Raw genomic sequence first — 18,208 nt, forward strand, 5'->3', positions numbered from 1 at the left:
TGCCATGCAGCAATTGTCCCATTTTCAACTACCAAGGCAAGAGAAAGGGAAGAGGGAGTCATTGCACTTGTTCTCTGAGAGAAAAACAAATCTCACTCTTCAAGAACACACATCAGCAACTTGCTTGTTTGCAGCATTTCAAAGCCACAGTAGTTTCCTCATCCACCTTGGAGGGAAGATGGCTCTTTTACATGAAACAGTTAATTCTCAGAGTGCAGCATAAGATGAATATAGAGCAGGGGTTGCCTATAGCCTACTAAAAAAATAGAACAAAACAAACACACCCACACAAAGCAAACCAGGGATTAAAGCAAAATGACCTTACTACAGTCCTTCTGGTGGTGTAAAAAAATAAAAAAAACAGCATCAACCCAACACATGTTTTTTTATTCCCCAAAGTGTAACACAGTAGACTGGACACTCCCTGGGCTTTGAGTTCCCTACCCCTCAGTGGCTTTAAGGAACACAGCTCTGTTGGCTCCTGGAAGATGCTAAACTGAATATAGCACATCCCCTCGTTGCCTTGGAGGTACTGCCATTTTCATTACAAACATGGCCTTTCAACTGCTTTGCTATAATATTCCAGATAAGGGTTTTCTGAAGATTTTGGGACAAGAAAACTAAAGAATTAACATCAACATAGCCTCCCTTTTATTGTCAGCTTCCTTAAAACACAAGCCTGAAGTTGAAATATTTGTTTTATCACCTGAAAACACTTCATTCTGAATACCTGCACCATATTCTACAGTTCAAACCCCTGCCACGAGCACATTCCTAGGTTTTGTGAACACATCTGTAGCATAATGAGAGTGAACCTACAGGAACAGCATAAAATACTTGGAACAATGTGTGAATAAATAGAGACCTGCTCACATTTTCTTGGCTTTTTACTGCAGTAATGCACCTTCATTTCTAAGAGCATCAATGATGCCGGTCTCATTTTTCAGAAAACAAACCTATGGATCAGGTTTTGCACTCAAGGCCAGGGCCAAAGTGTGACAAGGTAAATGCCATCTTCCTTAAAGACAGTTACTCGTAATCAAAGTTGTCGGACACAGCTTTCCTCTGCTTCTCTTTTCCTCTCTCAGCTCATCTAGAGACTTGCTTTGTCTAATTAGATGAACATTTATCTCCTGACAGGCAAGAACTGACAATACTACAATCATCCTTCCCTCTATCCCTGTTTAACCAGAGAAAGTTGAGAGGAAGTGATTGCAGAGAAGACAAGTCCTATTTCCCCAGCTTATACTGCCATGGGCAATCAATTTGAAGCAAAGGTTCCATCTTGAAAATGTCAAACAGAATGAAAAGAAGATAAAATCAAAAATGGTAAAGTCAGCTCTAACCATCCCTCTATGACCAGCTGCTCTCTCAGGTTCTTCTAGTACAGCTAACAGCACAGCTAGAGGAGTATCTGCTTTGTGTGCTGAATGGTGCCATAAGGTCCTCAGCCTCAAATTAATTGTCCCTCACCCACTCCTGCAATTCAAGGCAAACTGCTGGAACATCAGTCTTGCCCACCAGTCTAAAAAAAAAAGTAGTTTGCAGTCTATGGTGGAGAGCCCTCTCTCCTCTGATCCCCAACCCACTGAACATGCAAAACAGATTTCCTTTTCAGGCACCACAGGTGGCTGTCCATACACCAAAAAAAGAAAATAACTGCAACTGAAATACAAATACAGCAAATTATAACAGTGGCTTTAGCCTGGAAAAGGCATTTTTCTTTACTAGGGTGACCAGATATCCTGCTTTCTCCTTTCCAGTTCCTCTGAAGTTCTCCAAGATGGCATTCCCCACCCCCCCCCATGTTTCTTCAGGAAATACTTTTTATTTTTTTTCCCCCTATCTCATGCTAAAATAATCCATGTCAAGAGAAAGAAGATAGCCAGGCCTGGGCCCTTCTTTTGCTGCTTGTCTCAACATTCACTAAAAGAAACAGAAAAATATTCAGAGCAAAATAATGGCCAGGCTGACTTGGAAATGTCAGATTGACCAGTGGTAAAACCCTTTATATGAGCCATTGCTGAGATAAAGATTAATTTTAGGAAATAATTTTTGAACAGTGAGATTCCCAGATTGCAGAAAATTCCTTGTTACAACAGTGGCAAAACTACACATACACAAAAAAGTACAAACCAAAGCCCCTTCCTGCTGCCCTATGAGCCCTGACAGAAGATGTCTTGGGTGGTGGATGCACTTCTTTTATTTCCCATAGATGAACATTGTTACATTTTACGTTAACATAAAATTTGCACCAACTGAAAAGACATGTGGTAGGAGAAAACCTGAAGCAAACTCAACTTTCTGATCTTCTGATTTCAGGGACAAATTAGCATAGCGGAGTATTTTGCAAGACCAACCTCTTACAATCTGCTGAGAGGCATAACTTCAGTTATTCCTTTTCTCTGTCATGTCACAATAGAAATATGTATTTATCCACAAAGACATTAAAAAAAAAAAATAAGCATTTAGCAAGACCCTAAAAGGAGGGTCTTGAGAGGAAATCAATTATAATATTGCACTTTCTCTGTCAGAGCTTGAAAGGACCCTCTCAAAGCAAGAGCCACACAAGGGTGAAGTGAAACATACTGAAAGCCATGGGAACACCATGGGCACAGTTCTCAAACTGACAGAGTAGAAGCTCACAATCACCTTTTAAGGCTCTCAAGCAGAATCAGTATTGCCTCAACCCCTGCCACCTTCAAGGAGATTTAACTGCTTCCACCAAAACAGAGCCTCTCAGGACATTCATTGGTCCCCATGATTATGTAGTAACAAGAGAAGTCGCAGTGAAATCCCTCCTTGTGAAATTCTACCTCTTGCATTTTATCAGCAAAAACACTTTTCCTTCTCCAGGATGAGAAAGAGACAAGATTTAAGGTCAGCCAATACGTCCCAAGGCAATTCCATTCCTGTCAGGTCTTGTCACTTCAGCAAGCATTACAAGTTGGTGACCACTGGCTACAATTATCACTGAGGGCTGAACTCCTTCCTTGTGCCTTAAAGGGTGCAGTGATTCTCTTTTGAGATCTTCAAAGGAGAGTGATATTACACTCACACAGGAGCTGCTGGCAGCAGGGCACAGTCTACAATAAAAGCCAGCAATGAATTCTCCTGGAAGCAGGAAACTCAGCAGCAGCAGCATGAGAATGTGCTCACGTACAGAGCATTTCACTGAATTAAAAAATAGGGCATTGATTTTGTTATTCATTTTTGTATTTAACTCAATATTAATCCCTGCATGCAAATGCCTTTTCCCCACTGCCACATTCCCATGCCTCAGCAGAATTTCCAGTCGGCAGCAGAAACAGAGATGTAGGTCCTAAGAACAAATCGATCCGTCTGCTACAGAGACAAACCGTATGTGAGATGAGGGCTCTGAGCAGGCCGTCACTCAAAGCCTCTGCTCTCATTTATCAGGGAGCACCTCCCGCCTGCACACGAGGAGAAGGGTGAAGAAAGGCAGCGACACTTACGCAAGGCATGCCACTCATCCTGGCGGATCGTCTTGGTGATGTTGTAGGTAAGGTTCTTGGGGATGGTGGCTGAGGAGTAGTGGTACTTGATGTACGAGCACCGCTCAATTGCTCCTGGGAAAGGCAAAATGCAGAAAAGCCTGGTTAAATGAATGTAACGTGTCCTGCCAGCCATAGGCCAGATGGGTTTGGCAACCAAAAAACCAAAGCCTAGGAGCAAAGCAATCCCTACCATTCCTGCTCACCGTGCCAACCAGCACTGTTTCTGACCCACGCCACGTAAGCTCAGATCCAAACTTATGATACAGGAAGTTTATCTTTCACACATTCCAGAAACCTTCCAGACTGGCCCTGGAATAGCTGCTGGTGTCTACTTTCACCATGAGATATCTGTGTGGCAAATTACCCCTTCTTTCATGTCTCTCTGAACTATGAGCTAACGACTGCCATGCAGTTAACATATAGAAACTATAAATCCGTGTCTTAGCTTTTTGTGCAGTCAGGGTCATGACTCAATGCCCATACTTCAGGAAATACACAAAGCAAACACCTTCGATCTTTCCTTATATAATAAAAAAATAACACAGAAAAATTACACATTTAGATAGTGATAATTTCCTGACCCTTTCCACCCCACAGCAGAAGGACACGACAGACTACACTGTCTCTTGAAGGTACACAGACACTTTAACAGCAGGTTCAGAGACAGAATTCATTGGCATAGCTGAACAACGAGGTTCAGATGGCAACATCAATGGCTGAATGGGCCATTTTTTTCTCTGTATTTCCCTCAGAATTTCACCCATGTTCCATGGAAAAAAGAACCATGTGCTGCTTCTGATGTCTTCTGGTCACATCATTACATCTCCTTTTACCAGTACTTTCCTTCCTGTACAATAATTTCCCCTCTAGGATCTGATCTGCTGGCATCTCTCTGCATAGTTAGTGTCCTTAGAAGAAAGCATCTGGTGTAGTCTGATGCTTTCCATGAATTACAGCCTAGCCAAGTTCCATATCTGATCAGAAACCTGTAACAGTGTAACAGTTCTTGTATTGATGAAAGCCAGTCAGGTTTCCTACCTTGCTTTTGCCGGCATTCTCAACTAGCACTGGCTTTATTAGACCTTCTCACTAAGCTGTCAAAGCTCATGAAAGTAATTTTCCCACTAACATTATGTTATTTTAGCTCAGGCCTTTGATAAGTAAATAGGTATCCTTAATGGGGTTGGCCATGCTGTTTGTTATTAGCTACCACTAGTCAGAGAAGGAGCAATGATGGAAATGCTTTTATGTATTAAAAATACATTAAGATGAGCACTCAATATAATAAATTAAATGAAACAATGAATTATATAAATAATAAAGAGCACTATACATAAGGAGGCAGATAGAGGACCCTTACTGCCAGCCTGAACTGAAAAGGCAGACCCATTAGCCTTATATTGACAGTTCCACAGGGTGAAATATGCTTTCAAACCACTACAAATACAGGTTTCTACTAAGGGTTGTAAGATACTACTTGGCCTGAACTTAGATCATAGACCATGAATTCACAGCATGAAGAAGAAAACCCACAAAACAAGTTATTAATTACAGCACAGTCTACCAGCATTTTCCAGAGTTAGTGTAGTATAAACATTTGAGGTCCTCATTGTTTGCTTCTCTTAAGTATTCTTCACATTCTGCCTTTGACAGCAATTAGATTAGACAGAGCCAAATATTATAGGGGGAAAAGGCAAAATATTTACATATGTATCCGCCTGCCCTGACAGCGTGATGGGCTTCTGTGTGAGTCTGCACCATCTGGGCACCAAATGTACGCCCAGAATTAAAGTTTCAAACTAAGAATAGTATTTAAATAAAAAGACAGCTAGTGTGCAAAGAGCTTTTAAAAAATCCCCAAATCACAACCTCACTTTCTTATAGGTTTCCTTATGCCCTTTTGCTCAGTTGCTTTCATAGATTAGCGGCATCAGCAAGAAAACAATAAATGCTTATTTGTCAGAAATTAATCTTTAAGTTATCAGCTACCTGCCCAAACAAGAGATTTATATAGAACAGTACACACACAGAGCCAAGACACAAAATAAAAGCTTACAGAAAGAAGGGAGAAAAAATCCTATTCTATTTGCAGCTTTTCTGGAACCAAAAAGGCTAATTTCTAGTAGGTCCATCAGATTTCTAATTCTGCAAAGACTTTTGTTGGTAATGCAGCAAGCTGTTCAATATCACTTCTATCACCAAAGCCTAAAGCAGAAAGAGATTATTGGCCGAATTCAGGTCATCACTTGACCATATCCATAATTTTGGGCTTATGCTCACTTCCTCATAGCTCTAATGAGATTAAAGTGCACAAAGGTAGCTTTGGGACCACTATCAATCAGAGTGGGCAAATAGGGCATGGTACAGCACTTGGCATGGCAGCTCACAGAGGGCACTGAAGCCCTGCCAGCTCTACCAGGGAGCAATAGTGACCACTCAGCAGAAGCAGACAGCATCTTACTGAGAAACTCAAGGTTTTCATGGCCCAAAATGACAATGCTTGTGATTGCCTGGCATTTAAACATGAACCACTTATTTAAGCCCACTCTCACAAGTGTAGGAGAGTGACTCTGCTGAGTCAATGCAACTACATCAGCATATTTCTATCTAGAGTTGAGAATAAACTTTTTAACTTAAGGAAAAGGCTTTCAATTGCCTGGACCTGGCAATAAAAATTAGGAGAAGGAGATTTTATGGACAGTGATGACTTGATACTTCTGATGTTTCCCTACTTGTTCCACACAGAAGAGAACAATATTCAAAATGCCTAAAGATCCAATTCCTGCAGGCCCCTGTGAGAGCAAAAGCATCAAGGGTCAGAACTACTGCTCTGCTGGAAAGCCTTCTCAGGAAAATGCTTACAAAATCCTTACCATCAGAAGAATTACTAGCTATGCTCACTCCAGTCTTTGGGGTAGGAAGCAAAGCAAGCCTTCTCTTCCACACCCTCAAATAGGGTATCTGCTATGTATGGAGCATCCCCAGCCTTCAGCACAAACTTAGACCAAATGCAACTGCAGCTTTGCTCTGCGCTTTGCTCCAATATCTGGGAACGGTATTTATAGAGCAAAGCAGTGAGTGGGGATTTTTTTAGCTATGAGCCACCACAGCAAGAGTTATAGCTGGCCACAAGAAACACGAAAACCACCACAAAGCTGCTCCAGGGACAGATGCAATATATCCTATGCTTCTCTGACCAAAGGGAAACGCCTGCTGAAAAACCTAAATTAAAGTAGCTGACATCTTCCAACAGAGTGCTAAGAAAATGACCAGCAGAAGGATGCAACTTGAACCATGCAGAGCAAACCTCTGCTATACCATCATCACAAGCACAGATGCTCAGGGGATTCAGCAGCTGTTAACTGTGGCTGGCAAACCCCCGTTCCTGCAAAGATCAGATGACAAACAAATTTGAGATAAAGAAACTAGAGACAGCTTCATCCTAAGCAGCTAAGTATTCACAGCATCAAAGCTGCACCTCCTCTTACTGACTCACTTAGCTGCTCAGTTTCCTTCCCATATCTGCTAATCATTGCTCCATACTATCACCTTATCATTCCATAATACTTTCTCTTCTCTCCCTTACAAGAAAAACTTTTAACCTAGGCCACAGCAGAAATACCACCAGAAAACACTGGGGTTTTTCTATTCAATTTTTAGAATTTTACCAACTAGCATGCTGATGTTAGTCCAGCTGCTAGAGAAGCTCAGGTACCACTGCATTACTGGATCTGTAAACACCATCCCAGTAAAGGTCTCAAAGTGTTTGGCAATGCAGGGAGTGACTGAACCATTATCCCACTCTAAACAGAAGAGGGTTGTGATCAACTAAGGTCATAGTGATGGTGTCTAGACTGTATTTGTCTGGTAGGTGAACACACAACTTTTTCAGAACTTTTGGACCAGTATTTCTTCATTACCATTTTGCCCTCACCACTCCCTTAAATATATTTCAACTCTTTCAAACTGCTCCAAGCAATTTTTACCACAGTTCATTTAAAAAATGGAATGAAAATTCAAAATGCCACCAAGGTTAGTTCTGTCCCAAGTTTTGGATCTCAGAAGCACCCAAAGGCATTTGCCCTGGTCAGTTAGACTTCTGCAAAGGTGGTTACCAAGTTTGATGAATTTACAGCATCAGTGGGAGGGCATAGTTTAGTACTTTTCATAATACAGACCAACCCATCTGCGAGCTGGCAACAAAGTAGTCCCTGACGTGGTATTTCATCAAACTGGTAACCTGTGGGAGCAGACAGGTGACAGTAATACCACTCAGATCCAGCCCAAGAGTTACTTGCATGGGTGACCTGAGTAGTCCCCTCCTGTTTTGAGGAGTAGAATATTTCACACTTCCCCCCTGCCTCAGCTTTCAGGGCTGCAGATTGCAGAACCATCATTAAAGGTTCAGCTACAGATGAGCCCAATGCCTGTGAATAAGTTACCTTTGGTAGCTAGAGGACTTGCAGACACAGATATAAATTTCTCCCACACTAAGATTGCTCGCAGAAGTCCCTGTGTTAGAGCAATCAGGAAACTCAGATGCAGGGAGCCAGCAGCTCACTCACTCTGGATGAGCTTAGGGGCAGCCATTCCAGACTCCACAAGCTAGGACTGAAAGTCACCTTGCACTCTGTAACATGCAGAGATCTGAACCAGAGGGTACCCATTCATCTCTTAGAGTATGCATATTGGTTTCTAAAGAGGATCCAGATGTAAAGCTAGTATTTGTTTTACTACATCTCCTGTCAAAGCTTTTGATTTTATGAGCTTCTCTGAAAAGACTGGTGTGGATATTTCTGAGCCTTCACTACCTCCAGGCAGCTTTTCCTTCTTCTGTGTTGCAGATACCTCTGGATGAACTGTTTTGGAGCAAGCAATTCCAGAAAATTCACCCTTTGTGCTAGTTCTAATTTTCACAAACCTGTTTGAGAATTACTACACAAACATTTCCTAGTAAAACAAATCTTAGCCTCTGGCTTGCAAACTGCACTCACTACATATATTTGCTCTTCATTATGAGAAACAGCCTTCAGTATGAGAGATTGCCTTAATTCCATGGTTTGGTTACTGTTCCCTCAACGCTGACTATCTCCATAGCAAACAAAGAGATGTAGATTGGTCATTTAGCCTCTAATTGTTTCACATTATCTTCAGAAAATCTTTAGAGCAGAGGAAGTTCATAGTGCGTTGTTTTTCTTAGCATAGCAATTCAGTAAGGTTTCCAGAGGCTACAATCATAGTTAGGACCAGGATTTGGTTACAAAAAGCAATTCCATGTGGCATATGTATCAATTGTTGTCTTAAAAGTCTTCTTTCTCTCACCTTAAAAGTTCATTGCTTATTTGTATTAAAATTTTTACATTCTTCAAACTAGTCCTGGCAATTCAGGTGCAATTCCAGAATTATCAGATGCAGATGTATGTGCTGCCCTCACTTTTAATCATTTCTTATGAGTTATCAAAACTCATCTGGAGGTACCTTAATACAGGCAAGACTCTTGCAGTTTCAGCAGTAATTAACTGGTCAAATTAAACCTTGGAGGAGGATAGAAGGAGAAATTATGTTCTACTTTGACCAGCTGCTATGACATAACTGCAATCAGAGATTGCAATCAGCTTGCAATCATGCAATCAGCTATGCTGACTAGTTAATGAGCTCAGGATGACTTTTTTATATGAAAAAAAAATTCGACTTTTTTAGAAAACATTGTAGCATCTTTAACAGAATTACTTTGTTACTTCTGGAGTAGCACTAACCATGAAAGTACCGGTGACATATTTTTTTCCAGATCTATAAATACATTAATACCAAAAATGCAGAAACATTATTCTTCTGCATTAACTGTAGAATTATTTATGTAAAAAGGGTTCTGTAGATGTCAACCAGCCCAATGCCCTTCTCAAAAGAGGCACAACTTTGAAGTTAAAATCAGATCATGTTGCTCAGGGCCTTGTCCAATCAAGTTTTAAATACCTCCAAGAATGGAGGTGCACATCCTTGAGAAGCTATTCCAACATCTGACCACCCCTAATACCTAATCAAAAATTCCATTGGTACCACATGAATATTTTGAATAATAGAATACCTCAGAGTAAAGGGCTAAATATCTAGGAAGAATATGCAAGAAGCACCACCTTAATCAACATGTTTGGTGAATATTCATTAACTTATATGCATAAAAAGAAGCCAGTGTTCTAATTAATGAAGCTTAACATAGATTTTCAGTTTCAGCATAGGCCAAACTATGAGAACAAGAGATGAGGTTTCTTCCTAACTGGCTCTGGCATCATCCTGCACCAAGGATCAGCTTGATCTGCCAGCAGGATTTGTTGCAACTTGTCCTAGATAAAGTGAAACGACTCCTGGTGCTCATTGCTGCTTGCTGAGAGCTGCCAGGAAATTGGGCTGTTGCTTCCTTTCAGTTGATGAGCTGGAGTTTCTGTCTGTTGGGTGTAGGACTCAATTACTAGCTCCTAGCTGCCTCCTCTGCAAGTGGATAGAGGTGAACAGTCAGGTTCTACTGACCTTCTGGGTATCTGAGTAAAAGCAGACAGGGATCTGGTCCAGTGCCCTTTCCCATTTGCAGACAGACCCAAGGGTCACACATTGGCAGAGACAAGGAACGTGCCTACAGGAACACGTGACACACAACAGGAGTGCACTTTTGAAAATGACCACCTGATCATGTCTAGTTACTGTGCTTTGGTTCAGAACACAATGTGCCCTGAGATGATGTCCATTAGATTCTTCACAAATAAAGCTAAATCAGAATATGCGCTAATGGAAATTCAACTAATGGTACAAGAGCAGAGCCAGTTTGAAGTAACATCCCCTCCCTGATAACACAAAGTGAACATTAGGTCCAAAGCACAAATTGTTTCTTTTAAATTCAAACATTCAAACTCATCATACCACATATCAGGGGAAAAAAAAAAAAAAAATTCAGGTCACCAGAAAAGTTCTGTACAGCCACAAAACTGTATTAATCTGTGACTTATTTTGAGGTCTTTGAAGAATAATTTTAAAACAGTATTTCAATTAGAAGTCTGAAAAACCTTCTTTGAAAACTCTACAGCATTTTTCTAAATTTCATAGGTTTTTTTCAGCTGAAACCACCAGCAGCATTAGGTTAAGTTTCACAAGTGGTTCTGTTCCCTTGCTTCAGAAACAATTTTCTACATGAAAAGAAACAACAACTTCCTAACCATACTTAAGTAACTATAAATGTACTTACAAGCACATTGCACACCTATAGACTTCTTGTGGGGTAAAATGCAGAAAGTCTGCAGTGCAGCCAGTGAAAAATGGCAACAAAAAAAAAAGTGCAAAATATGCCAGTGGCAAATAGATATTTCAATGTACAATCTTATTTAAACTTGCTTTTTACATGTAGATACCTTCACTAGCCACCAAAAAATGCAATGAACACAGAACTTCAGGAAAACATACTCAGAAGATTGCAGCATCCCCAGTTTTACATGAGGGAAAAGCTTGCCTGTATCCACTGAGTTGAGAGCCACTGAAAGGATGAGACATAAAATAAATATTTTGTCCACAAAATGGCACATACCCAGCAAATACATTAACAGAATGTACAGCTTAAAGATTTGCATTAGGAAAGTGAGGAACCTTTTTTTTTTTCAGAGTGAGCGGCAGTACCTTGATGCTCTTTTTTCCTTCCATTTTTTTCTACAGCTCATCTAACTTTACTTTCATATAAAGACTCCCTCAGAGCTTCTAGCTTAGTGGAACTTGTTAGGCAATGCTCAGCTGGTAAGGCAGTCTTGTAAAACCTTAGCAGGGTGGATGGTTGAAAAAATCCAACACTGTACTATCCATATGGAAACGGGGTAATAGACAACAGCATGCCATTCCCATTCTTTCCAAGTCATCTGGGATGAAAACCTGCCAGCTCCCTTTCAGTACTGACCCACTAGATTTCTAGAGATGTAGAAAAAATCAGATACAATGCACACATGAGAAGGAAGTCATCCCTAAAGATAATGGATCTCCAGACACAGAACAGCTTTGTCGTGTGAGGACTTTATGTGACCAGATTCCACAAAGCAACTTCTGCATATTTCAGACTCTTGCACCTACATTTCAGTTTCTGTTTCTACATCAAAATAGCTACATTTTCTTTTCAACCACTGTGTGAGCAAAGACTGAGGTGCAGAAGACATGTGCATATGTATTGAGCAGACAGTAACATTTTCAGAGTAGAGAAAAAATAAAGTGCTTGAGCAGCTTTTGCCAGGCCTGTTCCTCACATGCTCTCTGGATAGCCCAGCAAATAGCAGCTTGCTTAAAGCCACCAGCTGGCAGAAGATAAATATTCCACCCATGATAAGAACAGAATCCAAGTATAAGACCAAAAGCTGAATTTGCATTGGAAAGTGATGAGCTCATGCTTTCTCTCCAGGGACCAAGGAAAGGGGGCTGGCAAGGAAGCAGGAGCAAGAAAAGGGTTATGAAACACTTTTTTACTTCAGCTATTAATAACAGTCTCCAAGCCACAGGGCACTTGAGAGGAGGAAGGCATCTCCTTGCTTCTATTAATCTTTTTGTCCACCCATTTGTTTTGGGCTGGCCACAGGGGAGAGGGAAGCAGAGCACAAATGAAAAGTTAAGGAGGTTAAAAGGGCTGAAAAATATTTGCTCCTACATGTTTGGAGGCAGAAATTAAATGATCAATAAAAAGTCAGTGAGACAGCAATTACCAGTAAAAACTCACTGATGACCCAATAGCTCATGGAACAAAGCAATATTTCAGCACTGCCATCAAGCCAAAGAAAAAGCACAGCAAAGGCTGTTCCACAGACAAGTTTCTTCTATATCAACACACGCCCTGTGACTCTCATAGTAAGATGCTCACATGAAGCTTGGTGATTACTGAACCCACTTCAAAACCTTTTTCAAAAGGACATCTGAGAAGCAGGGTCCCAGATTGTCAAGAAAAAAATAAGGGTGGATCCACTGATATCACTCATTCTGCTGAGTATCTGTGATCACATGCAGTGAAGTCTAAGGGTGCCTATCTCTCTGCCTTGGAAAGCTATTTTACATGCTACTTTGCAATGTAAATGCAGCTTTCTAGACACATTTAGTTGTCTTCTTAAAGTGAGAGGAACATAAGCTTTTTTCTGTATCCCCTGTTAGTTTACAAGCACCACAAATAGCTGAGCTGGAGAAAGCATTTAGCTTTCTTGTAGCACTTCAACCTCATGTTTAAACAGCAGAAATCACAACATGACAGAATCATTCAGGATGCTTGCATGCAACATTGAGGAAATAAGGCTGTGACCTAACACAGACAAATCTCCCAGAAGATCCCACTTACAGGGGATCTTACACTTACATTCAGCACTACAGCAGTCTCTTTAAAGAAATCCCTTAAATGAAAGGACTGACATGAGCTATGCAACATCATTATGATCTTTTCATGTAGGCTTTGTCCTGCAACTAAGTGCAGGGGTGGCAGGCAGTGTTTCACAACTTTAACTAGAACATTAAACTGTGGTGAGGAGAAAAGAGAAGAAAGAATTAAGTTTGTGGCAGGAGTCATATGCTAGGTATTTATATAATTAAACTAAGGAGACAGCTTTTTCCTTATTGTCAAAAAGCGTTTTGCTTATAAGTTGAAATTAAGAGGTATTTTTCTAAGTCACATGTTATATATAAAAGGTGAATTGGCTTGCCTTAAATTTGGGGAGTACACCCCTGTTAGCATAGATCCCATTTTGCACATTTTAAACTAAAGGTAACTAGGAGAAACCACAGTTTTTGAAATTATCTCGGTTCCAAAAGCTGAAATACCAGCAGGCAACTAGCCTATCAAAGAAATAAGCGAGGAAGAAATCTAACATTAGCTTTGCAACTAGGCTGGGCCTTTTCCCCATGAGCAGACTCCAGCATGGATAGACCAGAAAGAAGACACCCTGCTATTCCCATAGTCTGTCTCATCAGCACAAGATATAGGGAGAACAGTTTATCCATTGAGGACTCTATTGAGACTTTAAAACTGTGCAAACAGACTTTGGACATATTCTCTCTTATGCAGAAAAATTCCATCCTGAAATACATCTTTATATTCTAGATTCTCTAAGATTCATAAATCTTTTTTATGCTGTCCCTATTCTAGTTATTTCAAGAAAAAAAATAGGGCAGTGTGGTTGGAATAAAGACATTTCCAAGACATCACTTCATACATAAAGTACTTCTGAGACAAGGATCCCCTGCAGTTATTAAACGTATGTGTAGAGTAAAGCTAACAGATGAGATCATCTCTAAGTGAGCAGAGTTTCTCCCTGCAAGTCCATAATATCTCTTGCCTCAAACTCTACCAACTCAATAACTACTTAGATCACATAGCCTGATGGACAAAAGCTACTAGAACTACCTTAAACATTGAGATTATTTTTCCTGGTGAGCAGAGACCATTATATTACACAGGCAGTATGTATAATGTCTCTCCGAAGTGAGGAACAGCTTCATGTTTGGCCACGCTCCTTCCCTGTAAAGTCATACCCTGGATTGTCCTTGTTCAAATTATTAACTGGTGAGCCACAACCACTAAATTGCAAAGATACTCCATCTTCCTTTGTAAAGGAGAACACATTCAGAGGGACAAAAGACTGCACAGCTCACTGCCCTTCCCCTTCAAGGCTGTTGTAACTGGACTTAGTATTGTACATGAGGGCTTGAATCAAATAAAGGCCTTTAGAAATTGAATGCTATGTAGGTATTTTAAAAGGTGTCCTGGAATAGTCAAACAAATTGAAAGACAACTAGCAGAAAAAGGAAAGGAAGATAAAGATCATGGTAAGAAGATCAGACAACTGTGCTGTGAAATCCAAGATGAGCAAAAGCACAATTTGGTCATTCTAAAGCCTATGAGACACAGATATTGTTAATCTTTCTACTGCTGCCTGAAATCATAAGTGGTTTCTCCCACCAGAAAGAAATTATTCTTGAAGAAGTATTTGAAATAGGAAAAGTTGCTGGATGTGATCAAAAAATATTTTTCCAATTGACTGGACTGTGCCCTTACTTATCCGGTGATGAGTTTTGCAATACCATCATATGCCCTTGTGTACAGAAGGCTTAGGCATTGAGCACCTCTCCAAAAATGCTACAGTAATTCATTTCTGGTGCATCAAGTTCTTGCTGCACTCAAATGTACTTCAGTCAACAACTTTGGGCTAGAATCTCAACACTGCTGCAGACACTGCACCAAACAACAACACGCTTCACAGCAGATGAAAATACTGGAAGGATAAACGCCCTTGCATGGGGATAGAGGGAACCAGAAACAGAGAAGGGACCAAACTTCTCTCCAGCCCAATCCTTCCCTTTGCTTATTCCCAGTTCAAATCTGCAAGGAACAGGGAATGCCAATAGCTGCCAGCTATGGAAAAGTTAGCAGTGAGATGACCTGTTGCCAGCATGATGTTGAGCAAGGAATTAAGTTATTCTAGTCAAGTCTCAAAGGTATTTAGTAACCAAGCACTTCAGCTAAGATTCATTATATTTCTCTTATAATCTTTCATATTATAATATGTGCTTTAATGCAGAAATAAAAAATAGCAGAAGCCAGCCCAACTTATGTAACAGGGCAGCAGAATAAAGTAGGGAAAACCCCTATAGGTCTAAGAGCACCTATTATTTTTTTAAATGCCAAATAAAGTTAGATTGTTATAAAATCATGTGACCCTAGCTTAAGCCCAAAGCTGATGTATATTTAAATGTATTAAGGTGTGGGATGAGAATTTTTCATCCCATCTACTGCTGGGCCAGTGCAAATTGGAGGGCAGACTGGAATTTTCTTTAGGAGAGTTTTGTGACATGATGTTCCCTTGCCTATAACATACCCTTGTCTTTCAATAAATGTCATCTACCACTTTTTTGCACCTTCCCATCTGAAATGTCAAATCAAATCAGAGGATCACAGTATGAAGATCTCCCACTCACTGCAATGTAAGATGTACTGACCAGGACAAGCTGGACTAAATATTTCTGCTGCCTGTCAAGAAAGATGTATAGAAGGAAAGACACAATTCAAAGTGCACTGAGAAGCATTAGATAATAGAACTCCATGAATGGCAGAAATAAGCATTGTCTGAAAGGTGAGCACTACACATCTGAACACCTTTGTGTGCATTTGTCACCACCCAATGCGTCTCACAATCCCTGTGCCTGAAAGGCCAGCAGAATCCAACCAGGATTCATGGCCTGAAGTGTTATTCAGCTCTTTACAATTCAAGAACCTGCTTTATGATCCCCATCCTGACAGAAGAGGAGGCAACCATATCCCAAAAGATCCATCACCATGGACCAAAGAAGAGCTCTCCTTCTAAGCACCACTTGAAAGGTGCAGAGCAGGCCTTTAACACCACACTAGTGAAATTCCAATTTAGAGAGAAGGGACTATGGAAACAGGCATTTATTCAGACACTGAAAGCTCAGAATTTATCTTTTATACTCTATACTCCTAGTCTGAGCCTTAATAAAGGCTTGTGTCTCAGTAGCCTCTGATAACAGCCAATGGGACAAATGCTGTACAATTACAGTGAACAGAATCTGTGCCCTGAAGGACTTTTGCTGATCTCGTTTAGTACCTCCCCTGTTCATATAGTTAATTTTGTATAATATGTAAAGATAAGACTTGAACTGCAATGTTTGATTTTAGAAATTAAAAACTCCATGATTCAGCATCCTATGTGCTTCTGGACACGTTTTTAACTGTACAATTAATTCTAAGCCCAAGTGTCATTATATGTGTTGTATTCTATGAATGCTCCACTGTCTAGTTACTACTCTAAGACTACCTTGCACAGTATTTCTCTATAATATCTGAAGCTATTTATTAAAGACAGTATTTCTGCCCAGCATTAATTTACATACTATTCTCCTCCCAAAAGAGCATGAGGCTGCAGTTCATTGAGTGCAGGATGAGGTGAAAAAGATCCAGGACGATTCTAAACATGTCTCCACTGGATCATCAGCCACTCTGATGAAAACAATGAAGACAATATGCCAACCTAATAGAAAACACATTCATTGTAAAACATCCAAAACTTTAAGAATATTAAGTTAATGTCATATTTTCTTATCTTCTAGGGTCCTGCTATATCAGGTTTAATTACAGCAATTGTGACAAAAATCATAGTAAAGAGTATAGCTGCAAGCTGATCTTGCCCAGAAATTCCACCCACCAGGGTAAGAGGCAAATGCAGCACCAGGAAGAGACTGCATTACAAGCTCAGTGAGTTGTACTTGCCAATCAGTTTCATCAAAAATATTTCTAACTACAGCCTACCTTAAAGGGAACAAGAGATTAAGGTGGCAGGCACAAGACTAAAATTGGGGAGGCACCCCCAGGACAAGGAGCCTTAAGAAGGAGAAGCAAAATGCCCATCTCATGCTGCAGTAGAAATATAGTAAGTGTGCTCAAGCGCCAGACTCACTGGCAGCACAGTCAATACCCCAAACTGAACACCCAAATCTATTGTATGACATTACTGCAATCAGCTGAAGATGGCACTTACATGTCCTCCTCAGGCAACTGACCAGCCTGATCATACCTAGAGGAAAGAACACCCAAGTTTAGGTGGTTAACAGAAGGGGTTACAGGACTTGTGCTTGTAGCTACACAATTTGGCAACAGGCATAAAACAAAGAAAAAAGGAGCTAGCAGCACAGAGCTCTAAAAGGAGTAAGAAATAATTAAAAAAAACCAGCCCAGTTTCTGGAATTTATACCAGTATAATATATGTTTGTATATCTCATTTGCAAATGTGGTAAATTTTACACCTTAAGGATTAAACAGCTTTTCTGAATGTAGCCACAACACAGCCGCAGCAGATGCAGGATCATCCCTGCCTCAGTACAGGGACATAGTTCAAGTAAATTAGTCCAATCCTGGAATATCAGTAAGTGAACAGCTCTCAGATGTGCAGGATGTGACTTTATCCACACAAAAAAGAAGCCTTTGCCAGAACAACACACAAAGGCAAGACTGGATGTTGACACTTCATAATGGACTAAAGAAAAACTACTTAGGAAATACCGAATCATAGAATAGGTTGGGTTGGAAAGGACCCTAAAGACCACCCAATTCTAACCCCCTGCCTCAGACAGGTACACCTTTCACTAGGATCAGGTTGCTCAAAGCCTTATCCAACCTGTCTTCAAACCCATCCTGTTCCAGAGCTTTAATATCTTTCTGAGATTCAATAAACATCTTTCCAAAATGAAAGCAAGTGATACAGAATTGTAGAGAACAGCAGAAACAAATATCCAGGTATTATTTCCCACATTCCAGCAAAAATCTTTCCTACTGGAAAATAACCAAGTTATCTTAAGAAATGAAAAATAACAGTATTCATTTGTTACTCTATAGACTTTCAACTACAGAATAAAGATGTTACTATGAAATTGCATGACATTAACATACTTCAAAGAAGAATACAAAGTACTCTTGACATATAGATCATTAAGAACACTTAGGTTGTCTTGAAAAGGAGGGGGCAAAAGAAAATACCTCGATTCTCTCTTTGGATTTCCTACAGACTTGGTGACATTTATTGTAATCCAAGAGTGCTATGGCAAGGAAAAGGAACTTTGGTCTTGGACCAGGTTCCCATGAGCCCAGGTACTGTGTGCTTGTGAAACTAATACTGTCCCAGACC

The 18,208-nt window shown here is 40.3% G+C and overlaps 1 protein-coding gene across 4 annotated transcripts in view; it reads right to left on the reverse strand.

Moving 5' to 3' along the window:
• Positions 1 to 18,208, reverse strand: part of TMEM178B (transmembrane protein 178B) — a 226,811-nt gene that overhangs the window by 165,149 nt on the left and 43,454 nt on the right. For 3 of the 4 annotated variants that reach the window (XM_086884922.1, XM_023937911.2, XM_023937916.2), the window contains exon 2: positions 3,477 to 3,590. In XM_086884922.1, coding sequence (XP_086741048.1) covers positions 3,477 to 3,590 — 114 coding nt within the window. Of the gene's footprint in view, positions 1 to 254; positions 3,175 to 3,476; positions 3,591 to 18,208 lie in introns of those variants that run through there. The other variant, XM_086884921.1, reaches the window with a different exon arrangement.

The sequence above is a fragment of the Cyanistes caeruleus genome, chromosome 4 (assembly GCF_971803275.1).
Source record: "Cyanistes caeruleus chromosome 4, bCyaCae1.hap1.1, whole genome shotgun sequence".
Lineage (NCBI taxonomy): Eukaryota > Metazoa > Chordata > Aves > Passeriformes > Paridae > Cyanistes > Cyanistes caeruleus.